Genomic DNA, 17,857 nt, shown 5'->3' on the forward strand with positions numbered 1-17,857 from the left:
TAGAAACACATGTTAGTGGGCTTACTGAAAATGAGTAACAAGTCACAGGACCTATTTGCAACACAACTATTTGCGTGGTCAGAATACAAACATTTCCTTTTATTTCTCACAATTTTCAGACTCCGCTCCTTTAGTGTCCACAACAAGAATGCATCATCTTGAAGTCAACAAAAACACTAGACAGAATTCCTCTCTTACAAAAACATACTTTCAGATACATACAAAAGGGTATTAATTATATAAGCCAATCATGTAGTTTCCAGTACAAATAATGGTCTTTGAAATTATCGTAATAAAAGTCACACACACACCTGGTTGAGAGAAAAGTCCATTGAACTAATGAGAACAGTCTGACCATGTTTATGTTCCACAAAGTTGTCGGGTGTTTTTATACCTCAAAACAAGCCTAATGTGAAGATGGATCCATGTCCAACACCATTGATTGTGTAGATACAGATATCGTCCCCAAATGAATGGAAAAGTCCAGATCACAACCCATAATTGTTCATTCATAAATCTGTTTATTAATTAAGCTCCATTGGTGCTCGTCTTGGTTCTGATCCGTTTAGGAATGGGAAAGTTTAGCACCATTTCCATTCAAAAACATAAGCATTTTGGGTGCTCATCTTTTCCATTCACTTGAGGTTGTGACATATCCTTGGATCTATGAAACCCATAGTGTGGGGACGTAGACTTCTTTCAACAGAAGACCACTTTTGAGGTTTGAAAAGTGTTAGCCTGACAAACGTTCCTTTTAGAGTGTAGTGTCCCTTAGAGTACAGAAAATGGAAGTAATAAGCCACTGATTCCTCACAGTAAAAAATGGTCTCACATACACAGAGGTACAGAAAGCATTGCATAGGCGTGACAACTACAGAGTATCAACAATATTGAAAGAACAGACTGTATTCAGAGCCTATAAAAATCTAAATATACATGAGGTGCTATTTTACATTTAGAAACTAGTAATTCAGCATTTAAAAGTTTCCTCTTAAAAAAAAAACGCTTATTCTGTGTGCATCGGTATGCATATGCTAGTTTAGCAACTGTTTACTTATGCCAAGAAGTATTGTTTGAGTTCCCACCTTCAGTAAATGTAGTTGAGTAGTTGCTGAACAGGGTCATCAACATGACATCAAATCAAGAAAATAGCATCCATATGATAAAATAACATTCTGGATATCCGATTACTGCATTGATTTGCTAACTTCCATAGTCTGGTAAGCATGAAACAAATAGACTAGAGAGATAAAAGGCACTGACGTCTTCTTGCTCCACTAAACAAAATGGGGTCAAACCTTGGACACCGCAACAACTTAATCCTCTGAATAATCCTAATGAAAACAGTGCTGCCAGTCAAGGAGCTGGTATTGCTGTATAGTTCAAGAGTGATGCGTGAGTGAGCAATGGGTGCCATTATCCCAGCTGCTCAGGGAAAGAGTCACTTGTGTCCTCCATTGAGCATAAAACAGCTAATTAAAAAAGCTGGACTACACTACTGCCTTCAGAGCCCAAACCCATTTCGCCGTGGCTACAGGGCAAAGGCTTCCAACTATCAATGAGCCTCAGTCTCTTTCTCAATTATCCTGTATTGATAAGCAACACAGGCCGCAACGCACAAACACTGTCTGTGCAAAGCCATTAATTCAGTCGCCAAATAATACTTCAAAATTCCAAGGAGCAGCTGTCTAAGTAGCTGTACAGAATACAAAAACTTGAACATGAATAATAATACATTTAGCTCACCATTGATGGCTGACTTGACTGAGAGGATGAAGATGGAACTTGAAATTAAATCAGTAGGAGTATAAAAAAATATGGTCCGCTGCATATACAAATGAGATTTGGAACAGGGCTCATTGTAAAAGTAATCAAAAGGCATCTAAGACATTGAGCGAGTATTTTTCCCAATCATATTGATCCTTTGAACCCGAGCTTCAATGACCCTGTAAGATTCAATGTCTGTCTAAAAACAGAAGTGTGCTCTCTGTCCAGCAACAGTGTTGACCCAAAGTCCCCACGTTTGGAACTGTGCTCTCTGCTCACTCCCCTTGAGTGTCAGGTCTAAAAAAAGCCAGGTAAGCATGACAAGTGCCATCGAGATCATTTAGCCACAGATGCATGACAAGGGGCCATCTGATTACATCTATTGTAGCAGATGTCCACCCATAGCGGGCCACAGAGGATGCAGTACCCTGCTTTGATACCTAGAGGGCACCAGGTCTCAGAGCTGGGGCACTTTGTCCTCATACATTGGTGGTGGAGTAAGCGGCTCAATACTCATCCCTCCCGGCGGCTGAGAGTTATCCGTATTCTTCATATGGATCTTCTCTGATTTAATCCTCTGAATTTTAAGGGGAAGGAGATTGAGGCCTGTTCGCCTAGTGCGGTGGTTAGGCGCAGCAGCAGAGGAGGCAGGGTTAGCGGAAGTGGCTGTCATCTGAGTGACCGCTGATCCTTCGACCTCTATCTGCACACCGTCCACCAGGTCGTCGTAGGAAGGAAGCTGGGAGGAGCTGTGGAGCAGGTGGCTCTGGCGTATGGGACACTGGCCGCTGCCCACTGCCTCCTCGTAGCTGGGCACGGTGTACCTCTGGGTTCGCTCCTCGGCCCTGTCGACATTCATACATTGACATGAATAACTTGCGCTTTCAGAATGGATTCTGTTTTTCTTTTACATTGTTGCTACTGTGTACTGTAGGCTATGCTGTGTGTACTATTAATTACAGTCCTGATGGTTTTGCAACGGTTGTCCAAATCAATGTGCGTTATGTGGAGTTTACGACGGGGCTTTAAATGAAAAGTTACTAAAGAAAGCACTGTAGTAAGACTCAAAGTACTTAAACATAGGTAAGCAATCTTTTTAGCAAATGCCCAGTGTTGGTGCAGGCATCCGCTTCAGCCAAAGCAAAGTAATTCACATGATTGAACAAATCAACTAACTACTTGAATCAGCTGTACACATGTTAGAGCTTTGGCTGGTGCAAAGCCTACACACACACACACAGGTTGAAGGGAAATTTCACCACTTTGCAACCACATGTTCATCTCCAGCACCACCCCAAAATCAACATATGTGAAACGGTGGGTTTCTATGATTTGTAATAAACAAATATAGAAGATGCAGTTTACATACACCTTAGCCAAGTATATTTACACTCAGTTTTTCACAATTCCATATTTAATCTAGGTAAAATTCCCTGTTTTAGGTCAGTTAGGATCACCACTTTATGAAGAATGTGAAATGTTAGAATAACAGTAGAGGGAATGATTCATTTCAGCTTTTATTTATTTCATCACCTTCCCAATGGGTCAGAAGTTTACATACAGTCAATTAGTATTTGGTAGCATTGCCTTTAAATTGTTTAACTTGGGTCAAATGTTTTGGGTAGCCTTCCCACAATAAGTTGGGTGAATTTTGGCCCATTCCTCCTGACAGAGCTGGTGTAACGGAGTCAGGATTGTAGGCCTCCTTGCTCGCACACGCTTTTTCAGTTCTGCCCACAAAGTTTCTATAGGATCGAGGTCAGGGTTTTGTGATGGCCACTCCAATAGCTTGACTTTGTTGTCATTAAACCATTTTGCCACAACTTTGGAAGTATGCTTGGGGTCATTGTCCATTTTTAGAAGACCCATTTGCAACCAAGCTTTAACTTCCTGACTGATGTCTTGATGTTGCTTCAATATATCCACATCATTTTTCTCCCTTATGATGCCATCTATTTTGTGAAGTGCAATAGACCCTCCTGCATCAAAGCACCCCCACAACATGATGCTGCCAACCCCGTGCTTCAAGGTTGGGATGGTGTTCTTCGACTTGCAAGCATCCCCCTTATTCCTCCAAGCATAACGATGGTCATTATGGACAAACAGTTCCATTTTTGACCAGAGGACATTTCTCCAAAAAGTATGATCTTTGTCCCCATGTACAGTTGCAAACCGTAGTATGGCTATTTTATGGCGGTTTTGGAGCAGTGGCTTCTTCCTTACTGAGCGGCCTTTCAGGTTATGTCGATATAGGACTCATTTTACTGTGGATATAGATATCTTTATACTTGTTTCCTCCAGCATCTTCACAAGGTCCTTCGCTGTTGTTCTGGGATTGATTTGCACTTTTCGCACAAAAGTAAGTTAATCTCTAGGAGACAGAACGCAGCTCCATCCTGAGCGGTATGACGTCTGTGTGGTCCCATGGTGCGTACAATAGTACTTGCGTACTATTGTTTGTACAGGTGAACATGGTACCTTCAGGCATTTAGAAATTGCTCCCAAGGATGAACCAGACTTGGGAGGTCTACAATACATACAGTATATGTGAACTTCCGACGTCAACTGTAAGTGTTTTCCGATGACAATATCCGGAAACACTGATGACATAATCTGGTGTACATCATGTGATGTTAAACATCTAGGAGCAGGCAAAGGTTAGTAAAAGTAGTAAAGGGATTGCCCATCCCTGCAATGAACCCTGAGCAAACAAACCTGCTGAGGTCAGTAATTATTTCAGTTATTATTCAGTAGCTACAGTACTCACGTCTCTCCGTCCTCCTCACTGGCAGCTACGTTGTCTGCCCCCAGAGTCTGGGCCTCTTGAAGAGCTTGCTCCCGCTGCTTGTTCCTCATCCCCAGGCACAGGGACAGCATGAGCATGGCCACCCCAGCCCCGACCAGCACAAAGGCCACCGACGAAGCCCTGCCCCTGTTGTCTGGTTTGGGGTTCCCTCCTCCAGTGCCACCGCTGTTGTTCCCGGCCGTGTTGGAGGGCACCACACTCCACACAATCATGACGATGCCCAGGGCCACCAGCCCCACCCCCAGGGCACACAAGGCATACTGGGAACCTGAGTTTCCAGGGCTGTTGTTGTGGTTTCTGGCTACAGGGGGGTTCAGGGGCACCCCACTTGTGCCTGTACTGCACATTTTCCCCAAAATGTAGGCCCTCCTGGTGTTCAGTCAAAGACTGAGGAGAAAGACAGTCGATTAGGGCACAGATAGAACACTGATACAGTAGAGAGGTTAATCTGTGGAGTTAACAATAGCCTTCCAACACAAATCCCAATATAACATGTATAATTGGGAAAACTGATTGCACTCAAATTGTGATAGAATTTGGATAAATAGAGAATGATTTGTTCCAATTTCAATATAGGCCAATTAAAAACAAGAAAATTAAATCTGTGAAGATGTACACTAAGGGATGGGGCTGGAGAAATATAACCACTGTCAAATCCAAAGACAAAGCTATGGATGCAAGGACTCACAATCCGTGAGATAAAAATGATCATTTTAGAAGTTAGCTAATCTTAACCCTTTAACCTAACATGCTAAATAGTTGCAAAGTAGATAAAAAGTAGTAAGTAGTTGCAAAGTTGCTAATGACTTAAAATGCTAAAGTTCTCAGTGATGAGATTTGAACACAACGTTTGGGTTGCTAGAGGTTTGAGTTATATGCCAACCCATCCACCACCACGACTAACCACCTACTTTCATTTTTTTTTGCCTTAAGACACTGTAGTAAAACGCCAAATGGATCTACCTCCTGGTCCTCTTCCCCTGTCTTACCCACCAAGGGTAGAGACAGAGATGACCTTGCCTACTGAAATACCGGATTGGGCAAAGCCACCAGAAGACGACTCAAGCCAACCAACTACTGAACCTGACTGGTGTCAGGAAGAATCACCCTCTGCCTCAAGTGACACCTCTGAATGGGAACAGCTGATAGACTCATTGCTGATAGAGTAAGGGCACTGTCATAAACAGAGGCCCATATGCGCACTGTAAGAAAAGTGTTTCCTCATTGTTGCTAGAGTAATAGGCTCTGTCATAACCAGGGGCCCATATATGCACTGTAAGAAAAGTATTTCCTGTTGTAAGATATGTCATCACCCTCTCTGCTCTGAGGGAATGGGAGGAGCAGCAGATCGGGTGCAGAGAATCAAAAGGTATATAAAGAGACATTTGCCATTACTTTGGCGCTGACTTCTTGAATTCTGAATTCATTTAGACAACCATTTGACTTCGGGTAAATTGACACCTGACTCAAATTACTTAAAAGATTCTAACTTGTTGGATCTGAGAAGTGACTCTCCGATATACCGTTTAACTATTGACCAGTTGTTTTGTCGCTTTGCGCCAGGCGCGTGGGTGCTGATGCAAATATATCCAGAAGTGTTCTCCGGAACCTCTCGATTGAGCTCAGCATCTCGACCTCGTTGCGGACACAGACTTTTTGGTATTCCATTTGGGGCAGGGAATCACCAGCGGGTTCTCCCATCCAGTCCAAACTTGAATCTCTCAATTTAGCAAAGCACCGACTCCAAGTCAACCTCTCAGCCAGTAGAGGGGAGTCGCTACTAACTAAATTCTAAAAGAACTCTGACCGCTTGAAACTCTGCTCCTGATCTTGTGGGTCTCCTCGTCATCTCTCAAAGGTAATTAAATAACTATTATAAGTATTTAATATAGAGATAAGTGTTATCATTGTGCCAGGCATTTTATAAGAGCATTAAGTCAATTGCATGTTTTTGATTAACGCTGTGTGTGACCGAGTAACAATTGTGTATTTTGAAGTGTGTTTGATTGTAAAAGACAAAAAACAGAGTGTTTTCAAAAATAAACGGTAGTCTTATTTTGTCTCGAGTAAACGGTTCTCTCAAAGACAGTTAACGGCACGGGAGATAACAACTCTGACACTCCCCGCTACCGGGACACTGGAAACGGAGATCAGTGCTCTATGACAGAATGAGTTACTATTAAAAGACAAAGAGGAAGGTGTGTCCAGTAGTGATTCATTTAATTGTCTTATCGATCTATCTAAGTTTTATTTTCCAAGCGATACATAGCCGACGGGCAGAGTAGTGAGACTAAGTTGACTAAAGGTCTTCACACTTTAAACTAGATACATCACAGAGGGGAAACACTCAACCACAGGGAAATCGTATAGAGACTGGTAGGACTAGTGCTTAATAATAACTCAAGGACCAATTAGTGGTGAAACAAAGAGTCTGGAGGAGAAACGTGGGGTTCACACATCCCAGCTAGAGCTAGACCGTTGAGTGACAAGGCAAAAGACCTCTTTACGCGGACAACGCTTCGATATAGAAAGAGAGGCAGGGCTACGCGAGCGGTCCTGGTTATACCGAGATAACCTGAAGTATCTATAGTGCCCTGTCCAATCCAGGGAACGGGACGCTAACCACCTCTAGCAGCCCCACTGCCGGCCAAGGGGCGGGGCTGAAGGTTTCGTATCGCGACAACACCTTCTGTCGTACATAACCATACAAAACATATTCTAATTTGTGTGTGATTTACATTACTGTACTGTTACGTCTAATCTATAAAACCAGGCTGGGCACAGAGGGATATCTCTAAGGCTGAAGTTACACAAAGCAACATTCAAAACAATTTTGGTTACAGTTGTTAGTGACATGTCTTTGACATCTCTAGTGACAACTTCGCTGTTACATAAAGCAACTAAAACGTAATTAAAATAGCATGCAACAGCCAATCAAATTGAAGCTGCTTCATCATATTGGTAGCAAATATTCAAACGAGAACTTTGAAGGCCGATGTGGAGAAGGGTTCCGTGTGAACAGCAGTTGAACATGGGTCAGTCAGTCCTAAGAGATGGGCGAACGCCGTTCAGAAGGGAGGGGCGATGGCCAATTGAAAGGGAGTCGTGTTCAGATCCCCGGATCAGGAGTGGTGCAGACGGACGCCGCGAGACGTCCAGTGCAGTAGCGCGACCGATCCCGGAGAAGCTGGCGGAAGCCCCAGGGAGAGTTCTCATTTCTTTGTGAATGGGTTGGCCCCGAGAGAGGGGCCCAAGCCCTGGAAAGCGTTGCTTTCCTGCTGGCCCGAGAGTTGAAAATCCGGGGGAGAGGGTGTGAATCTCACATCAGTCGATATATATGCCCAGGATGATAGTTAGGCGGGCAAAAAAAGACATTACAAGAAAGGGAACAAATATTTAACCGTAAAAAAAATGGTTGCCGGACGGAGGGCCACCAAACAAAGGCAGATTGGAAGGCCGTCAAGCAAAATAGACCAATGAAGACTGGGTAGACGTCTCCCTTTCCTCGGTGTGGGGTTCTGGGCTGGAGGGTGGCTTCGGCCTTTGCCCGAGCTCAGCTCCCCACGTCGCCTGGGTTGCGCCAGACTGGCTCAAACCCCCCTTTCCCTGTTAGGCATGGCGTCGGCCGCGTCCGAAGGGGATCGGGGGTTGCCGGTGAACCGGGTCTTCCCACCTCGGCATCCAGTATCAAGCGCTTTGGTCTTGCCCAAGACCCTTGTGTGGCTCCAGGTACCAAGTCAACCGCTCTGCGCCCTGGTGAAGGCGGGGGTCCAATGTCTCCCCTCATCGTCGCCTTGGTGCCGGTGAAGCACTAGTATGCTCTCATTTCAAACTTAAACCTTTTTGTGAACTATGGCCTATCGCTCTGTAGAAGGGCGAAAGGAGGGCAACCTCCCCAACCCCGCCTAGCCACTAGCCTCAGCGAGGCTCTGGGCCAGGAGGGTGACTTTGGTCCTCGACCGAGCTCAGTTCCCTGCATCGCCATGTCGCCTGGGTGGCACCCGACCAGCTCATCTAATCTCACCCCATGTCATTACATTTACATTTAAGTCATTTAGCAGACGCTCTTATCCAGAGCGACTTACAAATTGTCATCTGCTGTGTATGCTGTCATTGTAAATAAGAATTTGTTCTTAACTGACTTGCCTAGTTAAATAAATAAATAAATAAATTTACATTGTGGTTTTACTAATTATTTGTATACCCAACCATTTGTATATTGTAACAGCATGGTTATTTAGTACAATTCAGCTAGCTAGCTAGCACAGTTCATGGTGGACAATTTCAGTTGAAACTGGTCAGGGAAAGGTTCACTTCAAAAATGACATTTACGGACTTCCAAAACATGTACATAAACCATGACGTCAATATTTTTTATACATTTCCTGTTGTGGTATTCCGGGATGCTAGCCTTCTAGGCAGAGTTCCAAAGAAAAAGACATATTTCAGTCTGGCCAATAAAAAGAAAAGCTTAAGATGAGCAAAAGAACACAGACACTGGACAGAGGAGCTCTGCCTAGAAGGCCAGCATCCCGGATTCGCTCTTCACTGTTCACGTTGAGACTGGTGTTTTGTGGGTACTATTTAATGAAGCTGCCAGTTAAGGACTTGTTAGGCATCTGTTTATCAAACTAGACACTCTAAATGCACTTGTTCTCTTGCTCAGTTGTGCACCAGGGCCTCTTACTACTCTTTATATTCTGGTTAGAGCCAGTTTGCGCTGTTCTGTGAGGGAGTAGTACACAGCGTTGTACGAGATCTTCACTTTTTGGCAATTTCTCACATGGAATAGCCATGATTTCTCAGAACAAGATTAGACTGACGAGTTTCAGAAGAAAGTTATTTGTTTCTGGACATTTTGAGACTGTAATCGAACCCACAAATGCTGATGCTCCAGATACTCAACTAGTCTAAAGAAGGCCAGTTATATTGCTTCTTTAATCAGAACAACCAGTTTTCAGCTGTGCTAACGTAATTGAAAAAGGGTTTTCTAATTATCACAGCCTTTTAAAATTATGAACTTGGATTAGCTAACACAACGTGCCATTGGAACACAGGAGTGATGGTTGCTGATAATGGGCCTCTGTACGCCTATAGATATTCCCTAAAAAAATCTGCCGTTTCCAGCTACAATAGTCATTTACAACATGAACAAGTCTACACTGTATTTCTGATCAATTTGATGTTATTTTAAATAGACAAAAAAATGATTTTCAATAAAAAACAAGGACATTTCTAAGTGACCCCAAACTTTTGAATGGTAGCGTATGTAAATTTGATATTTAAGTTTAAGAATTCTAAACCTGTTTTTGCTTTGTCATTATGGGGTATTGTGTGTAGATTAATGAGAGAAAAACACAATTTAATCAGTTTGAGAATTTAAAAAAAGTCAAGGGGTCAGAATTAGATTACTTACCAAGCAAAGTCAGCCTCTGAATGTCAAAGAATCTAAACAATGATATCCCCATATCCATCGGAACCACGTCATTCCTGGGTATTTTACAGCTTGTTTCTAGCATAAAGCATCGTGGACCAAAGCGGATCCATTTTATATTCTTCAAAATCTTAAGCTAACAATGGATAGGACTGTGCTTTTTTCTATTTCCTTAAAATGTATGCATGGTGGGTGGAAGAATTGACCAACAAATATGTATATAGCACCCTATAGCCTCATTTCATCTGTCAAACAAGTAGGCCTACCTCTTATTTCTTAAATAGGAAGAAATAGGCTCAAACACAAAGCCCTCTTGATGTTAGTAGAATGAAGAATTTCAGCACCATGAGCTGTCCATATCCGACTGATTGTGCCACGGAATCTGCTTCAAGTTTCAACACCACAATGTAAGCTAATCGAATCTGGATGATTGTAAGGTCAATAACTCAAATACATAATGGGCCAGAAACACATTGTTATTAATCAAATAAATTATAGTAGTAGCAAGCTAGCAATGTTTTTTTTTCTCTGGTCCTCCTTATCTTTGTGGTCTCCTTCTCAAACTGTTCAGAACATGGGCTATAGGCAAGTCCGCGCGCGCAATATTATTTATTTTTTGGACTAGGCCTTATCAAAAAAATGTAGGGAAGAAACCTTTGACTCTTCTCCTGACCTGCCATCCTAGACTTACTCAGCCAGCATTGGTTAAGCAGCACACAAAAACATTTTGCCCAGCATGAGCAGAGCAGGGCTCAGGGTTGAAATATCCATTACAGTGTGTAATGCAGCCTAGTTTTATTTACACCAGTTTTATTCCAGTAGCTATTTTAGAAATATAACTTTGCACTGTGCTACTCCGAGCATACACTTCGTAGCCTATAGGCTATGGATAATTTGATTGAGACCACACTAAATAGAGACCACACTAACAATTAATATTGCGTGCACAGTGGAGAATCAGAGATGAGAGGTGGCATCGGGTACACAGCGATATATATAGCCTAATAAGTAACTCATTCTAAAATACTAAGAAATATTTACATTTCATCAATTACAAATTACACGACCCTCCCCTGGACTAGATTAAAACAAAAAATACTAAACCTCACCTTGATTGAAAAAGCATGACCCTCCCTCATTTTCCTCCAGGTAACCATTCTGTAATTGTCAATGGCATGCTCCTTAAGAGTACATCTTGGGCTAAGTAAGGCTGTATATTGCAATTTAAGTATGCCCCCAATGCATTTATGAAGTCCAATACATCCACAGTGCGATTTCAGATGTTTTACTTTGTGTCATATTTTGTTGAATTTATATAACGTTCCAACTTTATTTAGCATTATCTAGTCCAATTGTGGCATCTTCCATTTGTATCCGTTTTCGCAGTTTCAATGGGGAACTTTTATTTTGAAAGCAGCCCACAGAGTCCACTGTTGTTGCTCACAACACACACGTCTTTGTCCCAGTAGCCCAGTATAAAATCTTACTCGCTCAGGAACACAGGGGTGTGTTAGGAAAAACAAAGAAATTAACCCATGTTATTCTCGTTTTAATATACTATAGTTTCGGCTATGTATGAATGTCAAAGTTACTACTGATAAAAACCAAAGAGGTTTGTAAATAATAAAGAAATGGGGCGGTAGTCTACATGGCCTTACCTTGCATAGCAAGACAGAGAAAGATTCGCGCGATGTGATGTTTTCATTTGTAGCCATCCATTCCAAATAGTTCCTTTGTAGTTGATCGCCCCTATCAAATCAATTATTTATGTAAGCTATGTCTTGGAAACTCACTATTCTCACCTATTTTCAAACCAGGAACTTTCTCCGACGGAAGTGGTAAAGAAAAAGTAACAACATATAAGGAGACTTATGCTTGATCCGAAAATGTGGACGGAAGCCTCGTATGACGCAATTGCGGTGCCTGGATTCATGCAGAGGGCAAATCAAGCGCTGTACCGCATAGCCATATGCCGGGCATGTACACTTGCAAGCAGTAAATTGCCGCGTTCCGCTTAGGCAGCCCATTGGGACTCGCTTGTGGGCGTGCACATGGCAGCAAGTTCGAGGGTGCGTCAAGAAATCAGCATAGCAAGTTTGTAAGAAGGTCTGGTTATTAAATGTGTAAATAGTTCAATAGTAATACGCTCTGGTGACAAACTTTGCTGCCCTGTTTCCAATTGTTTACATGGCTGGGAGAACCTATTCAAGTAAGCAAATACATTTTGAAAATGTAAAAAAAACAACCGATGTATTATTAGCTAACTAGCTACAGTGCAGGCTATCTAGTTGGCCAGCTAGCTTTCTAGCCAACTTTACATACTGTATAAGTAACGTTAAATTAAATATCACCCAGGTACCTAACTTCATATTAGCTAGCTATCTTGATGTATTTATCACTTAATAAAACAAACTCCAAATGCATTTGTAGGTAGCTAGCACACACGTCTTTGTCCCATGGAGGAGGCTGAAAGGATAGCAGCCCCAACTGTCAAAGTGAGTAGGCTATTCGGGATATGGCAGGCAGGTACTTGTGTGTAGTTCCAGTCCCGAGTAACATAATATTCAGTGCTTTGTAATTTTAGTACAATGAAGTCTGTTTCTTGTGAGGTTCTGTCCTCTGATAAAGAGAGCAATGAAAGCCTGTACCAATGAAGAGCAGTGGTTCTCAATCCTGGTCTTAGGGATTTAGAGGTGCACCTTTTTGTTTTTGCCTTAGCACTGCATAGCTGATTCAAATGATCAACTCATCAAGTAGTATTTCTGTATTAATTTGTGGAACTATCCTTGATATGATCCTGTTATTGTCACATGCACGTGTGTGCAAATGGACCTATCAATCCAATGTTATCATGATTTGTTGTAAGGGATATTATACTTTAGTAATCCACAATTACCTGGTGATGTAAAAGTCTAATAATGACTATCTTCCATATTACCACAGATACCTTGTAGCTGTAGATTATTTCAAACCGATTGCCTACAGTTACTGTGTAGGGCACTGCAAGGTTGGTTGACAAGGGCCATCTGGGACTGCCTCCTGGAGGAATTCAGGTGTGTGAAGGCTACCTGTGTCCTGCATAACTTCATGAGGATGGACACGAGGACCAGGGGGGGGGATCTGCAGCTCGCTGCCGCATGCAAAGAGGAGAAGTCTGGTGCTCTGCAGGATGTTTCAAGGATAGACTACACTATGCACAACCAAAGGCTCTTTTAAGAGCCATCCACATTGCAATATGAGTATTCTTCAATTTACTTAGCTATGTCAACTGCTGTTATTCAATTCCTTGTTTCTCTCCCTTTGATTTCTACTTCTCATCTGAGGGTACTGTTTAGGTAAGGGTGTGACGTCGGTACAAAAACAAAACGGGCTATTATGCTTTTACACCTGCATTGTTTGCTGTTTGGGGTTTTAGGCTGGGTTTCTGTACAGCACTTTGAGATATCAGCTGATGTACGAAGGGCTATATAAATAAATTTGATTTGATTTGATATTATAAGTCACCCACATTGAACAAATTTAGAACAATTGTGTTGTGCTGTATGCAGGCTCTGGTGTATATAACTGTGGCTCCTTCAAAGAACAGGCAAGAGGGCCAACCATGGAGAATAGTAAGACACTTCATTATTTCTATAACTACGCTAAATTGTTTGTCCTCGTGTCCGTTCATGTTTTTCAGCCTAAAGTACTCTGCTGCCACTTAGTGTGGACACCAGGTGAGGCCACACAGATTCCTGTTGAACACTCTCTTTAACTACCTTATTTTCTCAATAACAGTCTCCTTCACTTCATCCCTCTCTCTCCTTCTCTCTAAATCCTCTAGGTTATATCAGCTGTGTCGGTGAACCCCTCCCGCATCTGAACTGGCTACATAGAGGGCACAGTATGATCGGAGGTGAGAGGTCACTTGGTCAGGTCAACAGGAAGTATTATTAAAGGGATGCTTTACATTGAAATACAGATTGAGATGTAGTAGTCTCAGAGTTAATGATCCAAGGTCAGTTTTGCATTTCACCTGATGAAATTCAGATTGTGTTAGAATAAAAAACAAACAAGTCTTAAGTATGCTCTCTCTCCATCTCTCGTCTGCAGATATGTTTTGCTGTGAAAGAGGATTCCAACCCCCAGTCCCGTCATTGCCACTTCACCCGCTCTTAAGATAACCTTCGGGCTGACTGGGAGTCCAAGGCTGGTTAGGAGACACCACTAGAGACACTTATGTCATTTTGATGAAATGAAAGAATATTAGGGTAGCACTGTGATTCATTAATCATATGCTGCCTTCCCTGCTCCAATGTCCTTACCTCTTTCCCTTTGTCTTTAACACCTCTCTCGCCACGTTTCTTCCTCTGTTTTCATAATGCACAACATATGTGCATTGAAGTACAGATTGAACTTGTATTTATAACACTTGGAAAATTAAGCATTTCACATTCTCTACTGGTTGAAATTAAGTCTCTCATTTGATGAAATACTACACCTGTCCTGTGTTTATCAGATCAATGCAGATGAAGGGCATTAGATATTGAGATGAACCGGTTTGAGTATTTACATGATGCATAGGAAGTGTAGTGTACTGTTTTTTTTTTTTTTTTACTTCTGTATATATGAATTATAAATCAGCCTTTAACTAGTTAAATCATGTTTCTAGTCTATTGCATAGTTACAATGTGTAAGTAACCATTGATGTCCCAGGACCAAGATTGGTAAACACTGTTGAAGTGTATAATTGTAATACATGCAGGCACAGCATCATTCAAAGATTTGAATTTGATACACCTGGAATTGGAAATGAATGGAAAATTCTCAGACATTCATACCTGAATTGCACCATTATTTGCCAAGGTTTTGAGTACATGATCAGTGAATATACAGTGTTAAATGTACAGGCTACAATGTGGGGATCTCATGCATGGTAATGACTACATGTATATACGACTTGCATCCGTGGCAGAAAGTTATATCTAATCAAATTTTGCGGTTGAGAGAGGTGCAGTTGCCATACCAGACAGTGAGTGATACAGCCTCACAGGATGCTCTCGATTGTGCATCTGTAAAAGTTTGAGTGTTTTAGGTGACAAGCCAAATTTCCTCAGCTGTAGTCAATGAACAGCATTCTTACAAAGGTATTCCTCTTGTCCAGATGGGATAGGGCAGTGTGCAGAGAGATGGCGATTGCATTGTCAGTGGACCTTATTGGGCAGTAAGCAAATTGGAGTGGGTCTAGGGTATCAGGTAGGGTGGAGGTGATATGATCCTTGACTAGTCTCTCAACGCACTTCATGATGACAGATGTGAGTGCAATGGGGTGATAGTCATTTAGTTCAGTTACCTTAGCTTTCTTGGGAACAGGAACAATGGTGGCCATTTTGAAGCATGTGGGGACAGCAAACTGGGATAGGGATTGATTGAATATGTCCGTAAACACACCAGCCAGCTGGTCTGTATGCTCTGAGGACGCGGCTAGCGATGCTGTCTGGGCCAGCAGCCTTGCAAGGGTTAACATGTTTAAATGTTTTACTCACGCTGGTCACGGAGAGGGAGAGCCAACAGCGGGCCGTGTCAATAGCACTGTATTGTCCTCAATGGAGCAAAGAATTTGTTTAATTTATCTGGGAGCAAGACGTCGATGTCCGTGACGGGGCTGGTTTTCTTTTTGTCATCTGTGATTGACTGAACCCTGCCACATACATCTCGTGTTTGAGCCGTTGAATTGCGACTTTACTTTGTCTCTATACTAGAGGTCGACCGATTAATCGGAATGGCCGATTAATTAGGGCTGATTTCAAGTTTTCATAACATTCGAAAATCGGTATTTTTGGGCACCGATTTGCCGATTTAAAAAAAAAAGAAAAAAAAAAAAGAAAAGAAAAGTTATTATTATTTTATTTTTTATACCTTTATTTAACTAGGCAAGTCAGTTAAGAACACAGTTAACTGCCTTGTTCAGGGGCAGAACGACAGATTTTCACCTTGTTAGCTCAGGGGATCTAATTTTGCAACCTTACAGTTAACTAGTCCAACGCAATAACGACCTGCCTCCTTCTCGTTGCACTCCACAAGGAGACTGCCTGTTACACGAATGCAGTAAGCCAAGGTAAGTTGCTAGCTAGCATTAAACTTATCTTATAAAAATCAATCAATCATAATCACTAGTTAACTACACATGGTTGATGATATTACTAGATATTATCTAGCGTGTCCTGCGTTGCATATAATCTGACTGAGCATACAAGTATCTAAGTATCTGACTGAGCGGTGGTAGGCAGAAGCAGGCGCGTAAACATTGATTCAAACAGCACTTTTGTGGTGCTTCAAGTATTGCGCTGAGATGAGGCTGGTGTAACCAAAGTGAAATGGCTAGCTAGTTAGCGCGTGCTAATAGCGTTTCAAACGCCACTTGCCTTCTAGTAGTTGTTCCCCTTGCTCTGCATGGATAACGCTGCTTCGATGGTGGCTGTTGTCGTTGTGTTGCTGGTTCGAGCCCAGGGAGGAGCTAGGAGAGGGACGGAAGCTATACTGTTACACTGGCAATACTAAAGTGCCTATAAGAACATCCAATAGTCAAAGGTTAATGAAATACAAATGGTATAGAGGGAAATAGTCCTATAATTCCTATAATAACTACAACCTAAAACTTCTTACCTGGGAATATTGAAGACTCATGTTAAAAGGAACCACCAGCTTTCATATGTTCTCATGTTCTGAGCAAGTAACTGAAACGTTAGCTTTCTTACATAGCACATATTGCACTTTTACTTTCTTCTCCAACACTTTGTTTTTGCATTATTTAAACCAAATTGAACATGTTTCATTATTTACTTGAGGCCAAATTGATTTTATTGATGTATTATATTCAGTTAAAATAAGTGTTCATTCAGCATTGTTGTAATTGTCATTATTACAAATAAATAAATAAAAATCGTCCGATTAATCAGTATCGGCTTTTTTGGTCCTCCAATTATCGGTCGACCTCTACTCTATACTGACGCTTTGCTTGTTTGATTTCTTTGCTTAGGCAATAGCTGCACTGTTTGTATTCAGTCATGTTTCCAGTCACCTTGCCATGATTAAAGGCGGTGGTTCGCACTTTCAGTTTTGCGCGGATGCTGCCATCCATCCACGGTTTCTGGTGAGGAAAGGTTTTAATAATCACAGTGGGTGTGACACTCGTCGTTGGAATGAGGTGAGGACCAAAGCGCAGCGTGGTAAATGTTCATCATATATTTACTAAACCGAGAACACTAAACAAAATAACAAAGGAGAAACTAAACAGTTCTGAAAGGTGACATACACATAACAGATAATAATCACCCACGAAACACATGTGGGAAAAGGCTACCTAAGTACGATTCTCAATCAGTGACAACTAACGACACCTGCCTCTGATTGAGAACCATACCAGGCCAAACGCAAAATACAACATAGAAAAAGGAACATAGACAACCCACCCAACTCACGCCCCTGACCATACTAAAACAAAGACAAAAAATAACTAGGGGAGGGTCTGGGTGGGTGTCTGTCCGCGGTGGCGGCTCTGGAGCGGGACATGGACCCCACTCCACCATCATAGTCTTTGTCCGCCTCCTAACCTGCCTCCGTGGCCTCTTTAGAGCGGCAACCCTTGCCGTCGACCTCGGACTGGGGACCCTAGCCACGGGTTCCGAAGGGACGGGAGATTCCGGCAGCACCGGACAGGCGGGAGACTCCGATAGCTCCAGAGTGAAGGGCGGCTCTGGCAGCTCCTGACTGACTGGCGGCTCTGGCAGCTCCTGACTGACGGGCGGCTCTGGCAGCTCCTGACTGACGGGTGGCTCTGGCAGCTCCTGACTGACGGGCGGCTCTGGCAG

The 17,857-nt window shown here is 42.4% G+C and overlaps 1 protein-coding gene and 1 long non-coding RNA gene across 3 annotated transcripts; one reads left to right on the top strand and one right to left on the bottom strand.

The window, feature by feature from the left end:
- Window positions 1-78: 78 nt before the first annotated feature.
- LOC115102629 (transmembrane protein 51-like) lies at window positions 79-11,851 on the bottom strand. The gene is made up of 3 exons (XM_029622769.2): window positions 11,666-11,851; window positions 4,535-4,960; window positions 79-2,612 (listed from the first exon to the last, which is right to left on the bottom strand). Exons 2-3 carry the CDS (start codon window positions 4,918-4,920, stop codon window positions 2,225-2,227), a joined length of 774 nt encoding a protein of 257 aa, XP_029478629.2. The 5' UTR covers window positions 4,921-4,960; window positions 11,666-11,851; the 3' UTR covers window positions 79-2,224.
- A 149-nt stretch (window positions 11,852-12,000) lies between these two features.
- On the top strand, window positions 12,001-16,990 carry LOC115102630 (uncharacterized). 2 transcript variants are annotated; one of them, XR_010460184.1, is made up of 5 exons: window positions 12,001-12,216; window positions 12,438-12,502; window positions 12,951-13,723; window positions 13,831-13,902; window positions 14,100-16,990. It is a non-coding gene; the product is annotated as an uncharacterized LOC115102630 (long non-coding RNA). The 2 variants fall into 2 exon arrangements; XR_010460185.1 differs by having other exon boundaries at window positions 12,951-13,618.
- The last annotated feature ends 867 nt before the right edge of the window (window positions 16,991-17,857 follow it).

The sequence above is a fragment of the Oncorhynchus nerka genome, linkage group LG20, assembly GCF_034236695.1.
Source record: "Oncorhynchus nerka isolate Pitt River linkage group LG20, Oner_Uvic_2.0, whole genome shotgun sequence".
Classification (NCBI taxonomy): Eukaryota; Metazoa; Chordata; class Actinopteri; order Salmoniformes; family Salmonidae; genus Oncorhynchus; species Oncorhynchus nerka.

Coding starts and splice junctions, on each gene's coding strand:
- LOC115102629 (XM_029622769.2), bottom strand. CDS start 4,920: ATGTGCAGTACAGGCACAAGTGGGGTGCCCCTGAACCCCCCTGTAGCC. Junction 2,613..4,534: donor AGTGAGGAGGACGGAGAGAC/GTGAGTACTGTA, acceptor GAATGTCGACAG/GGCCGAGGAGCGAACCCAGA.